Genomic DNA, 22,737 nt, shown 5'->3' on the forward strand with positions numbered 1-22,737 from the left:
TCTTTTACAAAAGAGCGCCTTTGCAAACCTGTCATTTCCAAAAATTGTGGACAGCCATACAGAATGTGTTCTGTCGAATGGCATTTGGTGCAGTTGCTGCCTTCAACTGCCACCATCGAGTGTGTGATTCTCAAAAATACTCAAAATGAGTATTGGGGTATATTAGATTTGTGGTAAAAGTGGATGTGTGTAACGTCCAGAAGGAATCGTTTCCGACCCCATAAAGTATATATATATTCTTGATCAGCATCAATAGCCGAGTCGATTGAGCCATGTCTGTCTGTCCGTCTGTCCGTCCGTCTGTCTGTCCGTCCCCTTCAGCGCCTAGTGCTCAAAGACTATAAGAGCTAGAGCAACGATGTTTTGGATCCAGACTTCTGTGATATGTCACTGCTACAAAAATATTTCAAAACCTCGACCCGCCCACTTCCGCCCCCACAAAGGACGAAAATCTGTGGCATCCACATTTTTAAAGATACGATAAAATCAAAAATCGTAGAGGATGACTATATGTTTTAGAATGTAAAATCTCAACCAGATCGTATAATTATTATAGCCAGAATCAAGAAAACAATTTCATTATTTCTCGCTCTGTTTCTCTCTAACACACAGGTTTCATGGTCGGTTTTGCCAATTGCAAAATATGAGTTCAAGGATCTCAGAACCCATAAGAGCTAGAGCAACCAAATTTGGTATCCACACTCCTGTGATATCGGACCTTGACCGTTTTGTGTCAAAATTTCGCCACACCCCCTACCGCCCCCGCAAAGGACGAAAATCTGGGGCATCCACAAATCTCAGAGACTATTAACGCTAGAGTAACCAAATTTAGTATCCGCACTCCTGTTGGATCTCACTATAAAACGTATATCTCAAAATTTCGCCCCACCCCCTTCCTCCCACACAAAGGATGTGTGTCGTTTAATGTTAGCTGCGTCTGCCGGAGGAGAGCCATACTGACTAAGTATCGGGTATAAATGTAGAGTTGCGGTGTACGCAGCAACTCACAACGTTCCCCCTCGTTTGATTTGTCCCCGTGAGTTACTGTTTTCCCTTCAGACGCAGGCTCCCCTTTGCTTAGTTCCAATTCCTCGCAACGAGCATCCAAGAACTTGAAGAAGTCGTCGAGAGTGGGTGAGTCTTTATTCAAACTGCGTTCAATCCCCCTGCGCCTCGTGTCGGCATCAAGTTTTTCCAGTGCTAGATATATAATCCAACAGTCGCGTCCCGTTTGATTTACGGCGTCCAGACCACGTACAATTTCGTTTGCACCGTCGGACACTTTACGCAAAATTGCCGCATCAATTTTAGTAGTTGTGGGCAACCTCATAAATTGTTCCAAAAACGAGTTTACGATATGCCTCGGCCGATTGTACCTTTCCTTGAGACGCTCCCATGCAGTGTCCGTGATCGCCAAATGATCATCGATGAGTAGTGTTTTCAAATGATGAAACTTCTGTGTGTTCGTCAAATGCTGCTTGCTATGAATTGTACTTTCATAGATATCCTGAAATGCTGGCCACTCTGTGTAGCTGCCAGCGAACCGTTTGATTTAAATTTTTGGCAATTCGCTCTGTATTGGTGTGACCGCACCAACTGCAGAATTCGAATTTACCGCGCCTCTAAGCTCGACGCTCTCGCTCTCTCCAGCAGCACGCATAGACATGTTCGTCGTGTTCTGGTTTGCAGCTAACTGTTCAAATAGCTGTTGTTGCTGTTGTAGCATCCCCTTTGCCATCCCCCAATGCCATCCCTTTTGATCGTTGCAGTTGTAGTTGGTTGTACTAACCACTTTTTCTCCAAAATCATTGCATGTGCCAATAGATACTTTTCCTCGTAGAGTGCATTGTCTTCCTCTGGATCCCCATACCCATCCACGTGTTCGAGAAGGGCTATGGAATCTCCAAGTTGTGAGAACTCTTTCCAAGCCGATTGGAGCAGTTCCATTACAGAGGTGACCTGCGCCGTTGTAGTTGGTTCCTCCCGTTCAGCCCAAGCCAATGCGCGTGTGATAATGGCCTTGAGTCTGCCAGGGGCTTTTACCAATGCCTTTAATTGTTCCATTGTAAACAATTTTCAATGAACACTAAAGCACACAAAACTGTTCAAGAATCCGGCTCGAAGGACCAAAGAATGTTCGCGAATAATATGCTCGACGGATTTGACTTTAGTGGACTGTATTTATTTTGTTCTTGTCCAGTTCGATGTCTATTTGGTACTGAGAAAATGCCGTCGCAGCGGCGGTAAGAATATGTGTGTATACAAATTTTCATCTCTTCCATTCTCATCTTGTTCTCCTTTGCCGATGGTTCTTCGCTTAGCGATGGACTTTTTATACGTTCCTCAACAATAGATAACGATCATATCTATCAGATTGCTGAATCTGGTTTAGATCAGATAATTTTTATAGCCAGAAGGAACAAATCAATTTGCAGTGGCTACGCAGCGCCCGACGTCACGCTCAGACTGATTTTCTGTCTCTCTCGCACGCCCTCTTTGTCGTGTCGTTTAATATTAGCGGCGTCTGCCGGAGGAGAGCCATACTGACTTAGTATCGGGTATAACTGTAGAGTTGCGGTGTCCGCAGCAACTCACAACGCTCCCCGTCGTTTTTTTTGTTAATTAAATCGAAAAGTTTCAGATTTGCCATCTCTTGGCAGGAGTCGGGCTTTGATGACTTTTCATTGAATTACGTATTCCATTTCCCTGACAAACACATAAATAGAGACAGGGAGAAAGAAAGAAGTCAGAGATGCCACAAAGCTGAGCGGCAGCAAAGTTATAAAAGCTAGATTTTCCATTTCCCATCTGTTTTCCATCGAGGCAATCGTTGCAGCAAACCGAAATTTGTGGCAAATGTTTCTTGCATTCGCATGAACTTGAACGGAGGGGGGAGGGTGCGGTTTTATGCTAATTACTGGGCCCATCTCCACTCCCGCTCCAGCTCGCTCCGTGTGGTGGTAGGGGGGGGGGGGGGGGGACAATCAAAACTATTTGTATGTGTGTGTGTGTGTGTGTGAACAATCAGAGAACATGATATGCCACCGCACAACACACACAACATCGTGGCTGCAAGCGTTTTCATTGGAGCCACATCGAACATGCCGAGGGGGAGGGGCAGATTGGGCCATGTCTGGAGGCTGGCAGGGAACTCTTTTGGTGGCAACAGCAACACAGTATCTTTTACTGTTGTTTGAAATCAATCAATACTCGTTTTGGGGCAGGACCCGCACCTAGACAGTCCCTCGCTCCTGGTTCCCTCTGCCCCCCTCCCCAATCGACTAACTGTTTAATACTTATTTAATCAGGTTAATGTATAATATGAAGGATAGGATGGAGCTGCTCTCTGACGTGTAATACGTACTGATGCCGCACCTCAGTGTCCACTCCCAGGCCCTTGCCCCATGCCCCACTCCCCCTCCTTTGCTGCACGACAACCTGTGTGCCGTTTGCCATGGAAGTTCATGAACCCGCAGCCGCCGGCGGCTCATTGACCAAGAGTTAGCCGTGAGTGTTGACTGAGGTCGTAAATTCCCATTCTGCCCCCATTCTCTCCATCCCCACTGCCTCAGTTAGGAACTGCCGTTCGGGGACAATGGTGCGTGGCTAGGCCGTGACTCTACGCCCACTTTCAATGTCTCACAATGGACAGATTAGTGAAGAGTGCTCGGAGCAGTGCAAATGGAGAGCAACAGATCCCAGCGACTGGGGGAGACGACAGAAGTAGTCCTCCAGGATGCACAGGCAGGCAAAGAGTAAAGCGGGGCACACTAATGTTGCATGATGGAAATCTGTGGTCCAGCAATGGATGAATTCCCATTGGACAAGTTCGAGGACAAAGGAAAAGGCCAAGATCTGTGATGTAGTTCAATTAGGAAAGGGAAAAGCAATTGGATACAGGAATTGTCATACGATAAGTGGATGATAATACCACATGGGTACTCGTACGAGACAGAGAGAGAGAGACAAGAATGGAAGTTCTTTGAATGCCATTTGAGAGATAAATCGGATTATTAGCAGATCAAAACAATAGAAATCCCTCGGAACTGATAGAATTTCATCTCTTACCGATACATCGGATTCTTAAGCATTTATCGAACGATTGGTCATCGAACAGTAATCGATACTTGTAGACTCCCATCGATACATCGTTACAGACGACTCCATTACGCTGCATCTATCTTTGATCCAGGATAATCTTTTCTCGCCCTCCCCCTTGGACAGTCGGGGAAAAGTTTTCCGCCTGACGACCCTTCTGGGTAATTCACCTGGACCCCTAATAGGCTTTTCTTATACATGGAGCCGCCCGCAAAAAATGGGTTGAATTTACGACCGAAAGATAATGTTGGGCCCCAAAAAGAAACGAGGGGGAACGTTGTGAGTTGCTGCGGACACCGCAACTCTACATTTATACCCGATACTTAGTCAGTAGGGCTCTTCTCCGGCAGACGCCGCTAATATTAAACGACACGACAAAGAGTGCGTGCGAGAGAGACAGAAAATCAGTCTGAGCGTGACGTCGGGCGCTGCGTAGCCACTGCAAATTGATATCTTGCTTTTGGCTACAAAAATGATCCGATCTTATCCAGATTTAGCAATCTGATAGATATAGTCATTATCTATGATTCTGCGTTTTTAGTTTTCTCGAATGTGCAATATTGTGGATGCAACAGATTTTCGTTCTTTGTGGGGGCGAAAGGGGGTGGGGCGAAATTCTGAGATATAAGTTTTATAGTGAGATCTAACAGAAGTGCGGATACCAATTTTGGTTACTCTAGCCTTAATAGTCTCTGAGATTTGTGGATGCCCCAGATTTTCGTCCTTTGCGGGGGCGGAAGGGGGTGTGGCGAAATTTGGACACGAAACGGTCAAGGTCCGATATCACAGGAGTGTGGATACCAAATTTGGTTGCTATGGCTCTTATAGGTTCTGAGATCCTTGAACTCATATTTTGCAATTGGCAAAACAGACCATGAAACCTGTGTGTTAGAGAGAGACAGAGCGAGAAAGAATGAAATTGTTTTCTTGATTCTGGCTATAATAATTATACGATGGTTGAGATTTTACTTTCTAGAACATAAAGTCATCCTCTACGATTCTGCGTTTTTGGTTTTATCGTATCTTTAAAAATGGGGATGCCACAGATTTTCGTCCTTTGTGGGGGACGGAAGTGGGCGGGGCAAAGTTTTGAAATATTTTTGTAGCAGTGACATATCACAGAAGTCTGGATCCAAAACATCGTTGCTCTAGCTCTTATAGTCTTTGCGCACTAGGCGCTGAAGGGGACGGACAGACGGACGGACGGACGGACGGACAGACGGACAGACGGACAGACAGACAGGGCTCAATCGACTCGGCTATTGATGCTGATCAAGAATATATATACTTTATGGGATCGGAAACGATTCCTTCTGGACGCTACACACATCCACTTTTACCACAAATCTAATATACCCCAATACTCATTTTGAGTATCGGGTATAAATAGGAAGAAAAGCCAGCGAATGTGGCAGGCATTTAGCCTAATTTCTGGCACCTTACCCGCTCTCGGGAGGTGCCCCATGCCCCCTGCCGCCAGCCGCATGCCAGTCTCGTGTATCCCTTGATCGAAATGCAAATTAAATCAGCTTTTCGGGGGCTCACATTCCTAGAAGCTTTAATTGCACATTAAGCTTAATTAACAAATTCATGGAAGGGGAGACACGCTGGATGTTTGGATGTGTGGATGCGTTGGCCATGGCCAAGAGCATCACGAGTTGCAGTTGCAGTTACGTGAACTACTTCATCCGCACCTTATCTACCCTTCTGCCCTCCACCTCCCCTCTGTTCCGCTCCGTGGCTTTAGCCACCAACCCCTCCCTACCACCCACGAGGCAAAGAAAGCGTCTGGAGGGGCGTGCAACTGGGCGTATGAGCGTTAAATAAGTATCTGCGGCCAGGCGGCGCTCATTAAGCGAATTCACGGCAGACAGGAATGGAGGAATGGAGGGAGGGGCGGGGGCAATGGCAGGTGGCACACTACTGGGAGCAGTCACCTTTCTTCTCCGCCAGTAGGCGGTGGGCGGCATTTTAGGCTGATGTTGCAAGATGCAACAAATCCGCACAAATTGCACAAATCGCAGCGGGAGATCAATGCAGAGGGAGAGGAGTGGTAGAGCAGAGGGGGAGGAGGGGCTGCTGTCATGCGACATTATTGATTTAAATGTCATAAACACCCAAAAGTATCACACACACACACACACACACAGAGAGAGAGAGAGAGAGAGAGAGAGAGAAAGCGAGAAAGAGACACGGAGAATGAGACACATCGAAACACGCAAGTGGCACTTCCGAAAGATACTTTGAATGCTCTTTGAGATAGCCCGCAGCGGAAGCTAAAAGCCAAGAAAAACAAAGACGATCCCTTCCCAGCCACCTGTGTGCCCCTCCCCCTCCTCCACCTCCTCCAGCGCCTCCGCCGTGGTCGCGTGCGTGTGTTTGGGTCTCACATTAATGTCACTCTGTTTTTTTTTTTTTGTATTCAATTACTTTTATTTTGCTTTAATACTAGTACTTATATATGGCTAGCAACTAGTTGTGAGGTTCTGGGACGGTGGTTTGTTGGTGGTGTAATGGGGCGTAGCTATGCGGTACGGCCGCAAAGCATTGCTTCGCACAGCCGTTCCTCCTTACTCCTCCGACACTTTCCTTTCCCTCTCTGCTCTCCGTAGTTCCCGCATGGCGGCGAACCTAGTGGTGGCATCCCACGCCTTGGGATTCGCTACCATTCGGCACGATCCCTCCGACGCTAATGCTGGTGGCTAGCTCATCCTCTAGCTGGCGCCTCTCGTACTCGAAACGGTGGCATTCAAAGAAGACGTGGTGAGCGTCCTCCACGATACCTCGACCACATGATGGGCACCAGTCCTCCGTTTCGTGTCCAAACCGCTTCAGGTACGATCGGAAGCATCCGTGACCGCTCAGCATCTGAGTGAGGTGGAAGTCCACCTGTCCGTGCTTCCTCTCCAACCACAGCTTGATATCCGGAATAAGCCAGTGGGTCCAGCGTCCTTTAGTCGAGGAATCCCACTTCATCTGCCACCTCCTGACGGTCTCGTGCCTGGGTGATTCTCTCTCGACTCCGGTGGGAGGATTGTGGGTGTCCCTGCGAGATAGCTCGTACACCTCTGCCCTTCCCCTCGCTTGCTCTGCTATTTGGACTAGTCCCGCGATGACCAGTGCTGCGTCGTCGGATATGGTTCTTCGACTCCTCGCATATAGCTCAGCACCTTCGTCGCCTTGGACCACACTGCGGCAGCTTACAGGAGCTGAGGGGAGACGACGCTGGTGATCAGCTTCCTCCTTGCTTGCTTTGGCCCCCTGGTGTTGAGCAGGATTCGCGAGAGTGCTCGGCAAGTCTGTGCTGCCTTTGGGTTGGCGTACTCCAAGTGCTCTCTAAATGAAAGCCTAGTGTCCAGCATAACTCCTAGGTATTTAAGCGCCCTTTGCGATGAAATGTCGTGTCCGCCGACCGAAACTCGGGCCGTCTCCACCTTCTTCCTGCTGCTAATCAGAACAGCCTCGGTCTTGTGAGCCGCCAGCTGTAATCCCGCTATGGCGAGCCACGTCTCCACGGCACGGATTGCCCCGTTTGCAGCTGCTTCAACTGCTGCAAGGTCCTTGGCTACCACTACGATGGCGACGTCATCGGCAAACCCCACGACCGTCGTCCCCTCGGGAAGGTTCAGTCGCAGAACTCCATCGTACATCGTATTCCACAGGAGCGGCCTCAGCACCGACCCCTGCGGGACTCCAGCAGTTACTCTATATGATCTTATCCCTTCGCTCGTCTCGTACAGCAGCACCCTCTCGCTGAGGTAGCTGTCCACTATTCTCAGGAGGTATTCCGGGATCCGTAGCCTCCGTAGGGCTTCCATCGTTTTACCCCAGTCCGCAGAGTTGAACGCGTTTTTTATATCTAGGGTAACCAACAGGCAGTACTGCTTTTGGCCCGCTCTCCAGCGAGTCCCACTTATGGCATTCTCCGCTATGTTGGTGACTATGCCAATGGCATCCAGGGTTGATCTGCCTTTTCGGAAGCCATACTGGTTGGGCGACAAGCCGCCGGCATCTTCAATGGCACGGCTGAGCCTACGTGCAATGAGCTTTTCGCATACCTTCCCCGCGTTGTCTAGTGTCTAGTTGTCTAATGTCACTCTGTGTGTAGTTGTGTGTGTAATATGCCACACACGTAGACAACTATTAACTAAAAGAGACACACACACACACACACACACACACCTTATAGGCGCTACTGATGGCAGGGCAGTCCTGGCGTGTGGGGCCACAGTGGCTCCCTTGTCATTTGTAACAGATGCGGGGGCCAGCCACACAATTGACTCCGCCAGTTGCCCCGCTCCCTCCCCCCGACAAGTAATTGGAGAAACAGTCAGCGGGTCTGGCTGCCGGCTGTCGACTGTCACCCAAAAAAAAAAACCGCCAAATGTTGAACGTTCAAGGGTTCCCCCCTCTCTCTCTCATCCTTATTTTTCCCTTTTTTTTGTCGTAATTGCGGCCACAGATAAGCACTTTATTACCAATTCACTGGCTTTTATCGCATTTTAATAACTCACGATACAAAAATGCGTCAAAAATTCGAGGGAGGCCTCACAAGAACACGCCGTTACGTGTAGTTTCGTTACGTTACGTTACGTTACGTTACGTAAAATCTGGCGATAGATTTGCGTTGCTTTCACCGCAAACTGTCGAACTGTCACGTCCGCCAGCCAATGCACAACTGAAATGGAAACCGAAAAGCAGCAGCAGTGACGGTGGCAGCAGCAGCAACACCAAAGAACGCAGAAACAGCAGCAGAGCCAGCAGCAGAAGCAGAATTGCCGCTGCTTCGAATGTCCAAACCGAACGAAACGAACCAGCGCTAACGAAGTTCGGTTGGCGGCAAACGAAGCCAAAGCCGAGGCCAAGGAACGAAGTGCGACCATCATATCGCGAAGGCAGAGCCGAGCTGTGTGGTGGGTGGTGGGTGGCGGCTGGTTATGCGTTAGTCATGGGTCGTCGTGAGTTTTGGCACGACTTGCATTCGCACCAGACGAAAGTGCGTGCCGTGCTATATCGCCCCGTCCCGCTCCATCTCCTGAAAAACGATGCACGCAGCGTGCCTCTGCCGTATGTGGGAATAGAATGCAAATAATGTTCCTCGTCTGTTATTATCACGCCCCTAACGATGTTATAAATGCACGTACAAATGTATTTAGATTCCAAATGCTTGTGGCAGCTGCAGCTGCACTTCTCAAAATTGAATTGAATTTCAGTCTAAGTATTAGCATTCCTAATGGCATTGCGTTGGCCCCCGCTCGAGGCCTTCGAATCCCACTGTGCCCGCCTCGGCAGCGCATTGCATCGCATGGTTTGACTTGTCATTCCGCTGTCCAAATTAGCCGCCATAATACCTCTTTCAGCCGGGCCCCCGCAGCCGGGTTAGGCAGTCTTTTTATACCCGATACTCAAAATGAGTATTGGGGTATATTAGATTTGTGGTAAAAGTGGATGTGTGTAACGTCCAGAAGGAATCGTTTCCGACCCCATAAAGTATATATATTCTTGATCAGCATCAATAGCCGAGTCGATTGAGCCATGTCTGTCCGTCCGTCCGTCCGTCCCCTTCAGCGCCTAGTGCTCAAAGACTATAAGAGCTAGAGCAACGATATTTTGGATCCAGACTTCTGTGATATGTCACTGCTACAAAAATATTTCAAAACTTCGCCCCGCCCACTTCCGCCCCCACAAAGAACGAAAATCTGTGGCATCTACATTTTTAAAGAGAGTATAAAACTAAAAACTCAGCATCGTAGAAGATGATTATATCTTCTAGAGTGCAAAATCTGAACCAGATCGTATAATTATTATAGCCAGAATCAAGAAAACAATTTCATTCTTTCTCGCTCTGTCTCTCTCTAACACACAGGTTTCATGGTCGGTTTTGCCAATTGCAAAATATGAGTTCAAGGATCTCAGAACCTATAAGAGCCAAAGCAACCAAATTTGGTATCCACACTCCTGTGATATCGGACCTTGACCGTTTCGTGTCCAAATTTCGCCACACCCCCTTCCGCCCACGCAAAGGACGAAAATCTGGGGCATCCACAAATCTCAGAGACTATTAGGGCTAGAGTAACCAAATTTGGTATCCGCACTTCTGTTAGATCTCACTATAAAACGTATATCTCAGAATTTCGCCCCACCCCCTTTCGCCCCCACAAAAGACGAAAATCTGTTGCATCCACAATATTGCACATTCGAGAAAACCAAAAACGCAGAATCATAGATAATGACCATATCTATCAGATTGCTGAATCTGGATCAGATCAGATCATTTTTATAGCCGAAAGGAACAATTCAATTTGCAGTGGCTACGCAGCCCCCGACGTCACGCTCAGACTGATTTTCTGTCTCTCTCGCACGCACTCTTTGTCGTGTCGTTCAATATTAGCGGCGTCTGCCGGAGAGAGCCATACTGACTTAGTATCGGGTATAACTGTAGAGTTGCGTTGTCCGCAGCAACTCACAACGTTCCACCTCGTTTTTTTTGTATTCTATTACTTTTATTATTACTATTATTACTTTCGCACAGCCGTTCCTCCTTACTCCTCCGACACTTTCCTTTCGCTCTCTGCTCTCCGTAGTTCCCGCATTATAGTGGCGGCGAACCTAGTTGTGGCATCCCACGCCTTGGGATTCGCTACCATGAGCGGCACGATCCCTCCGACGCTAATGCTGGTGGCTAGCTCATCCTCTAGCTGGCGCCTCTCGTACTCGAAACGGTGGCATTCAAAGAAGACGTGGTGAGCGTCCTCCACGATACCTCGACCACATGATGGCCACCAGTCCTCCGTTTCGTGTCCAAACCGCTTCAGGTACGATCTGAAGCATCCGTGGCCGCTCAGCATCTGAGTGAGGTGGAAGTCCACCTGTCCGTGCTTCCTCTCCAACCACAGCTTGATATCCGGAATCAGCTGGTGGGTCCAGCGTCCTTTAGTCGAGGAATCCCACTTCATCTGCCACCTCCTGACGGTCTCGTGACTGGGTGATTCTCTCTCGACTCCGGTGGGAGGATTGTGGGTGTCCCTGCGAGATAGCTCGTACACCTCGGCCCTTTCCCTCGCTTGCTCTGCTACTGGGACTAGTCCCGCGATGACCAGTGCTGCGTCGTCAGATATGGTCCTAAACGCGCAGGCGATCCTGATGGCACATAAGCGGTGCGTTGCTTCGACTCCTCGCATATAGCTCGGCACCTTCGTCGCTTTGGACCACACTGCGGCAGCATACAGGAGCTGAGAGGAGACGACGCTGGTGATCAGCTTCCTCCTTGCTTGCTTTGGCCCCCTGGTGTTGAGCAGGATTCGCGAGAGTGCTCGGCAAGTCTGTGCGGCCTTTGTGTTGGCGTACTCCAAGTGCTCTCTAAATGAAAGCCAAGTGTCCAGCATTACTCCTAGGTATTTAAGAGCCCTTTGCGAGGGAATGTCGTGTCCGCCGACCGACACTCGGGCCGTCTCCACCTTCTTCCTGCTGCTAATCAGAACAGCCTCGGTCTTGTGGGCCGCCAGCTGTAATCCCGCTATGGCGAGCCACGTCTCCACGGCATGGATTGCCCCGTTTGCAGCTGCTTCAACTGCTGCAAGGTCCTTGGCTACCACTACGATGGCGACGTCATCGGCAAACCAGACGACCGTCGTGCCCTCGGGAAGGTTCAGTCGCAGAACTCCATCATACATCGTATTCCACAGGAGCGGCCCAGCACCGACCCCTGCGGGACTCCAGCAGTCACTCTATATGATCTTATCCCTTCGCTCGTCTCGTACAGCAGCACCCTCTCACTGAGGTAGCTGTCCACTATTCTCAAGACGTATTCCGGGATCCGTAGCCTCCGTAAGGCTTCCATCGTTTTACCCCAGTCCGCAGAGTTGAAAGCGTTTTTTATATCCAGGGTAACCAGCAGGCAGTACTTTTGGCCCGCTCTCCAGCGGGTCCCACTTATTGCATTCTCCGCTATGTTGGTGACTATGCCAATGGCATCCAGGGTTGATCTGCCTTTCCGGAACCCATACTGGTTGGGCGACAAGCCGCCTGCATCTTCAATGGCACGGCTGAGCCTACGTGCAATGAGCTTTTCGCATACCTTCCCCGCGTTGTCCAGGAGACAAATTGGTCTGCACGGGGAAGGCTCGCCTGGTGGTTTCCCTGGCTTGTTGAGCAGCAGTAGCTTTTGGATCTTCCACCTATCGGGGAAGGTACCTTCTAGCAGACACTTATTGAAGACCTCGGCGAAGGCGGATGGCTGTAGTGCCAATGCCAGTTTTAAAGCCCTATTTGGGATTGCATCCGGGCCTGGGGCTTTTTTGCTGGGCAGGCTCCTACCGGCTTCCAGGTTTTCCGCTTCCGTGATCATTTTGATGCCCGTGATCGGTGCGTTGCTTTCTAAGGGGCCTGGACGCCTCTGTTGCTCGATGGGGAACAGGGTGTGCACTATGTCCTCGAGGGTGCTGGGGTCCGTTGGCGCCTTGCTCCCGGCACTTAGCCGCTTCATAACGATGTTGTAAGCCCTGCCCCAGGGGTCTTGCTCCGCTGTGTCGCAGTGCTGGAGAAAGCATTCCCGCTTGCTGCTCCGAATTGCATGCTTCAGCGCCTTCCTGGCGGTCCTATACTCCTCATGCGATGTGACGAACCGAGTCGTGCGTCGCGCTCTCTGCATAGCTCGTCTGGCCCTTAGACACGTTGTCCGGAGCCTGTCGATGTCGGCGTTCCACCACACAATTGGCTCGTGATGCCGCATGAATGGCTTCCGCTGTCTCATGCTCCTGTCACAGGCCTCCTCCATTCGCAAGGCGAGCTGGTTGGCCGATTCGTTGGCACTTGTGTCCCCGAGGGCCTCCCACGTCTCGAGGCTTCTAGCCAGAGCGCTGGTGTTGAGCGTGTCCACGATGTAGGCTTTGCTCCTCGCGCTTGATCTGCTGGGTCTGGGGCGTTCGCCAATGGTGCATACTATGGCTTCGTGGTCGCTTCCGGTGTACACGTCTCCTATTCGCCACCTTGCATTGCGCAGCTGCGAAGGGCTCGCGAATGTTAGGTCAAAATCATTGACCCAGCGCTACCTCTGCAGAAGGTTTTCTGGGAGCCCTCGTTCAGCAGCGCTAGGTCTAGCGATGCTAAAGTTTCTGCAATTATGCGTGGGTTTTTATACCCGATACTCAAAATAAGTATTGGGGTATATTAGATTTGTGGTAAAAGTGGATGTGTGTAACGTCCAGAAGGAATCGTTTCCGACCCCATAAAGTATATATATTCTTTATCAGCATCAATAGCCGAGTCGATTGAGCCATGTCTGTCTGTCCGTCTGTCCGTCCGTCCGTCCGTCCGTCTGTCCGTCCCCTTCAGCGCCTAGTGCTCAAAGACTATAAGAGCTAGAGTAACGATGTTTTGGATCCAGACTTCTGTGATATGTCACTGCTACAAAAATATTTCAAAACTTCGCCCCGCCCACTTCCGCTCCCACAAAAGACGAAAATCTGTGGCATCCACATTTTTAAAGATACGATAAAACCAAAAACGCAGAATCGTAGAGGATGACTATATGTTTTAGAATGTAAGATCTCAACCAGATCGTATAATTATTATAGCCAGAATCAAGAAAACAATTTCATTCTTTCTCGCTCTGTCTCTCTCTAACACACAGGTTTCATGGTCGGCTTTGCCAATTGCAAAATATGAGTTCAAGGATCTCAGAACCTATAAGAGCCAGAGCAACCAAATTTGGTATCCACACTCCTGTGATATCGGACCTTGACCGTTTCGTGTCCAAATTTCGCCACACCCCCTTTCTCCCCCGCAAAGGACGAAAATCTGGGGCATCCACAAATCTCAGAGACTATTAAGGCTAGAGTAACCAAATTTGGTACCCGCACTTCTGTTAGATCTCACTATAAGACGTATATCTCAGAATTTCGCCCCACCCCCTTCCGCCCCCACAAAGAACGAAAATCTGTTGCATCCACAATATTGCAGATTCGAGAAAACCAAAAACGCAGAATCATAGATAACGACCATATCTATTTGATTGCTGAATCTGGACCAGATCAGATAATTTTTATAGCCAAAAGGAACAAATCAATTTGCACTGGCTACGCAGCGCCCGACGTCACGCTCAGACTGATTTTCTGTCTCTCTCGCACGCACTCTTTGTCGTGTCGTTTAATATTAGCAGCGTCTGCCGGAGGAGAGCCATACTGACTTAGTATCGGGTATAACTGTAGAGTTGCGGTGTCCGCAGCAACTCACAACGTTCCCCCTCGTTTTTATATTCATATACTTATTTATTTTCTCTATAATATATACTATACAATTTATATTTAACTTAATTTAACGGACAAGAGTATGTTGGGACTAGGGGCCCGCGGACTGCGGTACTGCCGCAAAGCATTGCTTCGCAGTGGCGTGGACACCTACTCCGTCTGCTCCTTCCGCCTTCTCTCCAAGGACCTAAGCGTTCGCATCACGCTAGAGGCGAACTCCGCGGCCGCTTCCCACACCTTCGGGTCTGCCAGCATCAGCGGCACCAGAGTCTCGGTGCTGACCCTAGACCCTGCTGCTGTCTCCAATGTCTGACGCTCTAGGTCAAACCTGTGGCAGTCGAAGAGGACGTGGCGAGCGTCCTCCTCTATGCCTGTGCCACACTCGGGGCACCAGTCCTCTGTCTCGTGGCCGAAGCGCTTGAGGTAGCCGCGGAAGCAGCCATGTCCGCTCAGTGCCTTGGTAAGGTAGAAATCCACCTGGCCGTGCTTCCTTTCAACCCAGCATGCTATGCTTGGGATGAGGGTGTGGGTCCATCGGCCTTTGGGTGAGTGGTCCCATCGAGTCTGCCATCTGTCTATGCTGGTCCTTCTGGCGGCGTCCTTAATTTCTGCTTTGGAGCGTACTTCGGCTGCACTGTCCGTCATGGCATCATGGATCTCCTTCCTCTCCCTTATCAGCTCCCTGAGCGGAACTTGCCCGGCAATGACTAACGCGGCTTCGTCTGAGATGGTCCGGAACGAGCACGCGCACAGTCTGTACGTTGCCTCCACTCCTCGCATGTAGCTCCTCACCTTCGCGGCTTCTGCCCACACCGGTGCGGCGTGGAGCATCTGCGACGTCACGACGCTCGTCAGCAGTTTCCTCGTTGCCTGATTTGGGCCTCTGGTGTTTAGCAGAATCCTGGATAGCGCTCCCGCGGTCCCACCGGCCTTCGTGTGGACGTATTCCTGATGCTCTTTGAAGGACAGGCGCGTGTCGATGAGGACTCCAAGGTACTTGATGGACCTCTGCGATTGAGGACTGCCTCCTAACAATGTGTACCCTCCTACAGAGACGGAGGCGGGCGGCAGGCGGCAGGCAGGTCAGCAGGAGCGCCACATGACCTGACACTGGCAGTTAAACAGAGGACCACGGTAATGGCCTCTAAACAAAAGGCGTGCTTGTTGGTTTTTTTCCTTTTGGCCAAGAGCGTGCTCCCATTGTACAGCCACATGTACGTGTTGTGTGTGCGTGTGTGCGTGTATGTGGGGGTACATTTGTCTTTTTGCAAATTAATTTATAAACGCAATTGACATTGAGCCGAAATGTAAATATGCCACTGCGAATGGCAATGGCATATGATGCTCCCGCTCTCCGCTCTCCGCTCTCCCCTTTGCCACTCCCCTCTGCCTCTTGCATTAAAAATTCAAGTCCCACTCGGAGTCGCATCTGTTCCACCCTGCTCACTGCTCACTGCTCTCTGTGTCAGTGTTTTTTGTTTTTTTTTTTTTTTTTGTTTTTTTTTGTTTGTTGTTGTGTGACTACAGGAAAGCTTCATGCCGACTCAGCCGAGGCCGAAGTGAGGGACTCTAACCGCTCTAAAACCAACCACACCTATCCCGGATCCCGGCGGTACTGTCGCGAGATATTACTTGGCCGGGGGGAGATGCCCGTAGGGCTCTTCTCTTAATAATCTCCTTTATTCTTTATCTCCTTGCATTGCGTGCTCTTTCTTCGCGACGCAGTTTGGTAGCCATAGATACGGCCATGAATCTAATCGCGGCCCAGTTTTCTTCCGACTCCAGCAGACATTTTGCCAGGTTAGTCACCGCTGGCATTCTTCCAAGCTTGTTGCTTAGATCCTCTCGATCTTGCCGAAATCTTGGACATTCGAAGAAGCAGTGCTCTGCGTCTTCGATGACCCCTGCGCAGACCACGCAGAAGGGGTCGTCCTCGTGCTTAAACCTATGCAGGTAGGCTTTAAAGCAACCGTGTCCTGTCAGCAGTTGTGTCAGGTGATACTCCACTTGTCCATGGCTACGGTTCAGCCAACTCTTCAGGTCTGGGATTAGCCTATGGGTCCATCGCCCTTTGCTGCTGTTATCCCACGAATCTTGCCATTGCAGGATTGTGCGCTGCCTTAAGGCACCTCTGGTGTTCTGGTCCGTAGTCCCCAGGGTTCGCTGTGCCCTGATTCCTGCGGCTTCTCTTGCCAGCAGATGGATGGGAATCATTCCACTAGTGCGGCGTCTTGGGATACCGTTCTGAATGCGCAACACCCCCTCAGGGCACACAGCCTCTGGACTGCGTTGCATTCTCGGGCATATGTTTTATGCTTCATTGCATAAACCCATATTGGTGCAGCGTACATTAGCGTTGAGCCAACTACACTCGCTAGTAGCTTTCGCCTTGGCTGTTTCGGGCCTCCGGTGTTGGCCATGATGCGGGATAGGGCCACTGCCGTCTCTCCTGCTTTGCTGCTTGCATACGCCATGTGATGCTTGAGGCTGTGTCTGTGGTCAATCATGACTCCCAGGTACTTCAGGCTTGGACTGGAGCTAATAGTGCAGTCTCCTACTCGTATCGTGGCCGTCTCCACTACTTTCCTGCTGCTTATGAGCACCGCCTCCGTTTTGTGGGTGGCTAATGAGAGATCCCTCCCTGATAGCCATGTTCTGGCTCTCTCTACCGCGTCGTTGCAGATTTCTTCCGCCGCTTCTTTCTGTTTTGTCACTACGACTATTGCTATGTCGTCGGCAAAGCCTATCACCGTGGCGCCCATTGGAATATCCTTCTTGAGGATTCCATCATACATGATGTTCCACAGCAGCGGGCCGAGGACCGATCCTTGGGGAACTCCTCCAGTGATTTGGTGCTCACGTGTCCCTTATCCGTCTCTTATATGAGCACTCGGTCTCTTAGGTAGTCCGCGATGATATTCTGCAGATACGGCGGTACTTGAAAGTTTCTCAATTCTTCTAGTATGTGATCCCAATTGGCAGAGTGGAATGCATCCATCGGGTGCCATCGATAGCTCGCGTTGCTATCTCACATACCTCGCCGATTGCGTCCACCGTGGACCTGCCTTTGCGAAACCCGTGCTGTCTCGGTGAGAGCTGACGCGTTACTGCCTTCTCCAGCCTGGTGTGGATTATGCGCTCGAGGATCTTACCCACTGTGTCGAGCATGCAGAGTGGTCTATAGGATGATGGCTCCTCGGTCGGCTTGTTCCCCTTGGGTAAGAGGACTAGCCAATGTCGCTTCAATGGTCTGGGGAAGGTCCCTTCGGACATGCACGCATTGAATAAATCCACGTACATTTGTGGATTGGTCTCAATAGCCGTGCGGAGAAAGGCGTTTGGGACCCCATCAGGTCCTGGTGCTTTGACGTTCTTGATCCGTTGTAGAGCTTCGAGGACTTCTGCTCCCGTGGTGGCTTCTATTTCAGGTGGCGGAATTCTATCCATCACCCTCTGGGCTGCCACTTCCTCTGGAAATAGGGTTTCTACTATGTTAACCAGCAGATCTGCACACATTGGCGGCGGGGGACTGAACTCTCGCAGTCTCTTCATTACCAGCCTGTATGCGTAGGCCCAATGGTTCGCATCTGCGTCATCGCAGAGCTTTTCGAAGCATTTGCGCTTGGCATCCTTGATCTGCCTCTTCAAGCAGCGTCTGCTTTCCTTATATTCTCCTTGGAGCCTCTCGAATTCCGGGCAACCTCTCGAACGCTGGTATAGTCGTCTTTTCCGCTGGCACTCCTGCCTGGCGCTACCTATTGCAGCGTTCCACCAATACGTTGGCCTGCGGTTGTTCAGGCTTCTTCTTTTCCTTAGCATGGAGGCATCACATGCTTCCAGCGTATGTATGGCCAGTTGGCTTGCTCTCTCTTCAGCCGTACCGTTGGTCTCGTAGTCCTTAAACATGGCCCGGACCATATCCGGCTCTAGCGTTTCGGTCTTATAGCCGATCTGCTTGCCAATGAACGGGTTGTCCTGCGGCTGAGGCTGCTGCTCACGAACGTAAGGTCTATTATAGACCCCGTTCCAGCTCTGCCGAACGTCTGCTGTGTGCCTGTGTTCAGCAGTACGGCATCCAACGTCGCAAAGCATTCTAAGAGCGCCTGTCCCCTTGGGTTCGTTCTCGGGCATCCCCACTCCGTCGCCCAAGCGTTGAAATCGCCGGCTATGAGCGTAGGGTGTTTCTCCCGCGCATCTTCAGCAATCCTTTCCAGTGCCTGCGTCGCCTGCTGTAGGCTGAGGCTCGGGGGCAGGTAGCAGCTATATATGTGCACTCCATTTATCCGGGCTCTGGCGAATCCGTCTCCGACGTATGTTTACAGTAGTTGCTGTGTGGGACTCGCACTGCTCCATATCGCTGCCTTCTTGCTCGAGTCAGCAATGACTGCTACATCAATACGGTGCTCCCTTATGGTCTGGTCCAGCAGCTGCTGTGCCATCTCGCAGTGGTTGAGGTTTAGTTAGATGATTTTCATCTATCCTTCATTTGCTGCATCGCATTTTGGTACTGCGGGAACCTCGAACTCGTCGTTTGGTGCTTCGGGTCCTTCACCCGGTGGCGCTTGCAAAGAATGCAACTTGGTTCGTCTTTGCAATCTTTGGCCTGGTGGTCGGCTCCTGCGCAATTGTAGCAGCACTTCGTGAAGTCTTGGCTGCTCTTACAATTAGGCGCGATGGGGCCAAACTCCATGCACTTGTAGCATCTTCTGGGAGTTGACTTGTGTCGTATTCTGCAATACCCCCACCCCAGGCGAATTCTTCCTTTCTCCAGGAGGGGCTTTGCTATGGCCGGTGGAACTTTCAGAGTCAGGGTCTGCGTGCTCCTATAGGCTGGTCTGATGGAGATGGCTGCGGCCTCGCAGATTTCCACCCCTGCCTGCGCTTTGAGTTCCGCTAGGACTTCCTCTTGGGTGGACACTTCGTTTGTTTGCCTGCCTCATGCCTCTCATGCCGCCTTCCCCCTGTATTATATGTCCCGCCCCCGCAGAACGTAGCAACTTTATTACGGAAATACAGTCACAGCCGTTCGTATGTTTACACCACAAAAATGTTACGGCCAAAGATGGCTATAAAGTGGCACAAAACAACAGCAACAACGACTTACAAACTGATTTGCAATTTTATAAAGAGCTTTGCCTGCACACAGGGCCCCTGAAAGGTGGGGAGGGGGGCGACAACGACAACGAAACAAAAGACAAACAAAAGTTTTTTTTGTTGTCCGGGAAATCCTCTGCTCATCATCGGCAGGAGACAGTCTTGACTTGACTGTGAAATATTTTTGGCCTATTTCCCTCCCGCTCTCTCTGTCTCTCCCTCTGTGACCTTTTTGGGCCAAGTAAAAACTGTAAAACTCATTTACATAACAATTACTCGCCGCGACGATGGTCTGACAAACGCTCGACATCGTTTGGACCTTCTCCTTGGCCAGCACAGCCACAGCCACTCCTCTGGTCTCCAACTGAACACAAAACTTCACTTTGAAGTCCACCCCCCCACTCACCGCCACCACACATCGCACATCGCACCACCCAACTATTGTTTGTCGTTGCTTTGGAGATCGGATCCGTAACACGTCAGTTCCCTCCTTTTCTGTCTCCCTCTCCCCCCTTTCTGTCCGTCTCTGTTGCCTCTCCTTCATTATGCCCTCTCTTTCGGTCTGTCCCCCCCCCCCCCACCCTACTCCTCTTGGGCGACACCACCTGCCGCCACTTGCGGGACTGACATTTTATTTAGATTGGTTTGCATTTCCAACTTTATCTCTCGCTCTCCCTCTCTCATTTTAACAAGCTCCAACTGCGTGCAACTACACAAAAAACACTCTTGCAACATCAGTGGCCAGAGCCAACCCTTCTGTGCCCCCCTTCTGTGGCTTCCAATACACCCACCACTTCACTTTCATTATGTGTCCGTTGCATTGTCGTGACTTTTTCGCATACAGATGCACTCGTACATGGATTTTAATGCTTGTGGATGCTGTTCCGGTAGATTATGCGACACTTCAGATGGGGCTCAGAGGTGGATACGGTCTGTGTCTGGCAGTCTGGGCAATGGCTTGTGCTTGAAGGACATTCTGCAAGTGTGGCATGTGGGATATGCTGCCACTTGACTCTAAATTAATCCACCGACCGTGTAGTACCACACTGATTAGCCAAAGCACTTACAATTTCATCCAAAGTGTTCGTCGGCTCCTTCATACCATGTCGTTGGAGACTCTCATCCAATCTGCGGAGAAAAAAGAAGGCAAACAAATGTTGAGAGAGGGCGGAACAAACAAATAATCATTAGATATAGATATGCCTCAGAGGGGGTGGGGGTGCCAGTGTACGTGTGTTTTTTACAGAAAACAAACACAATTTAAATTTTGCATTTTCAACAAATTTTTGTTTGGCTTCCTTCTGGTTTTTGGCTTTGGTTTTCTCCCTTTAGATACTACCCTTTAAAGGGGGGTATCAGTATTTTGGGGAGTGTTTCATACAAGAGATCCCCAACGTTAATGGTTGTACATATATCCTCCATCTAGCCATCTTTTTCGTCTTTTTCTAAACATTTTAAATGGCTAATTATACTCCATTCCTTTCCGCTTTTCAAATCAAAGACTTCAACTATTCCTGAGGCTTATTTTTTATCGTTTAAAGAGGCCTTTTTCACAACTCTTCCTTAAAGTTAAAGCCTGCTGGTGATATCTTTCTTTATCTGCCCATTCATTCAGTATTCAGTATTTCTGAGATATACGTTTTATAGTGAGATCTAACAGAAGTGCGGATACCAAATTTGGTTACTCTAGCCTTAATAGTCTCTGAGATTTGTGTATGCCTCAGATTTTCGTCCATTGCGGGGGCGGAAGGGGGTGTGGCGAAATTTTGACACAAAATGGTCAAGGTCCGATATCACAGGAGTTTGGATACCAAATTTGGTTGCTCTGGCTCTTATAGGTTCTGAGATCCTTGAACTCATATTTTGCAATTGGCAAAACCGACCATGAAACCTGTGTGTTAGAGAGAGACAGAGCGAGAAAGAATGAAATTGTTTTCTTGATTCTGGCTATAATAATTATACGATCTGGTTCAGATTTTGCACTCTACGATTCTGCGTTTTTAGTTTTCTCGTATCGTCGAAATTGTGGATGACACAGATTTTCGTTCTTTGTGGGGGCGGAAGTGGGCGGGGCAAAGTTTTGAAATATTCTTGTAGCAGTGATATATCACAGAAGTCTGGATCCAAAACATCGTTGCTCTCGCTCTTATAGTCTTTGAGCACTAGGCGCTGAAGGGGACGGACAGACGGACAGACGGACGGACGGACAGACGGACAGACAGACATGGCTCAATCAACTCGGCTATTGATGCTGATCAAGAATATATATACTTTATGGGGTCGGAAACGATTCCTTGTGGACGTTACACACATCCACTTTTACCACAAATCTAATATACCCCAATATTCATTTTGAGTATCGGGTATAATAAACGAAAATTATTTGGCCTTGCTTTATAAAATCAAATGAGAGATTCCCCCAGACCCCCTACACAGAGGCAGTAATACACTCTTTTTATTTGACTTATTTAGTTCAACAAAGAGAGAAAGGGAGAAGATATTTCCTGTCAGATATTTCGCTTTCTTTCCTCCCCCGAGCGCCACCCGCGCCGATCGCCGGCCTTTCGCTTACCACTTTTCATGCATGTGTGTGTGTGGAAAAACTTTACAGCCAGGATATCTGGGGATATTCACAAATCTCAGAGACTATTAAGGCTAGAGTAACCAAATTTGGTATCCGAACTCCTGTTAGATCTCACTATAAAACGTATATCTCAAAATTTCGCCCCACCCCCTTCCGCCCCCACAAAAGACGAAAATCTGTTGCATCCACAATATTGAGGATACGAGAAAACTAAAAACGCAGAATCATAGATAATGATCATATCTATCAGATTGCTAGATCAGATCAGATCATTTTTATAGCCAAAAGGAACAAATCAATTTGCACTGGCTACGCAGCACCCGACGTCACGCTCAGACTGATTTTCTGTCTCTCTCGCACGCACTCCTTGTCGTGTCGTTTAATATTAGCGGCGGAGAGCCATACTGACTTAGTATCGGGTATAACTGTAGAGTTGCGGTGTCCGCAGCAACTCACAACGTTCCCCCTCGTTTAATTTGTGGCAACTTTTGCTAGAGAAAATATTGATATATTTTCTTGGTTCAAATTCAATTAAAATGCAGCAAAATTCAATAAAAATACAAATTATAGATACTCGGACAGGGAAATGAGATTCGTATGGAATGCTTGTCTTTACGGAAAAACGGAATCAAGAAGACGGCCTTTAAAGAGCTCTTCCTTCTTTGATGTATATTTTAACAATTTAAGGATAGTTTATTCCCGTCTTTCCCGCTG

General features: G+C 49.4%; 1 protein-coding gene across 3 annotated transcripts in view; it reads right to left on the reverse strand.

Annotated features, from left to right (window-relative positions):
* The window catches only part of LOC117191946 (apoptosis-stimulating of p53 protein 1-like), a 104,781-nt gene that overhangs the window by 52,802 nt on the left and 29,242 nt on the right, over positions 1-22,737 (reverse strand). For all 3 annotated transcript variants that reach the window (XM_033396690.1, XM_033396692.1, XM_033396691.1), the window contains one exon: positions 20,507-20,567. Coding sequence is in view for 2 of the 3 variants with exons in the window: in XM_033396692.1 (XP_033252583.1) it covers positions 20,507-20,539 (33 nt within the window). In the remaining variant the exon portion in view is untranslated. Of the gene's footprint in view, positions 1-20,506; positions 20,568-22,737 lie in introns of those variants that run through there.

This window comes from Drosophila miranda (genome assembly GCF_003369915.1).
Source record: "Drosophila miranda strain MSH22 chromosome Y unlocalized genomic scaffold, D.miranda_PacBio2.1 Contig_Y1_pilon, whole genome shotgun sequence".
NCBI lineage: Eukaryota > Metazoa > Arthropoda > Insecta > Diptera > Drosophilidae > Drosophila > Drosophila miranda.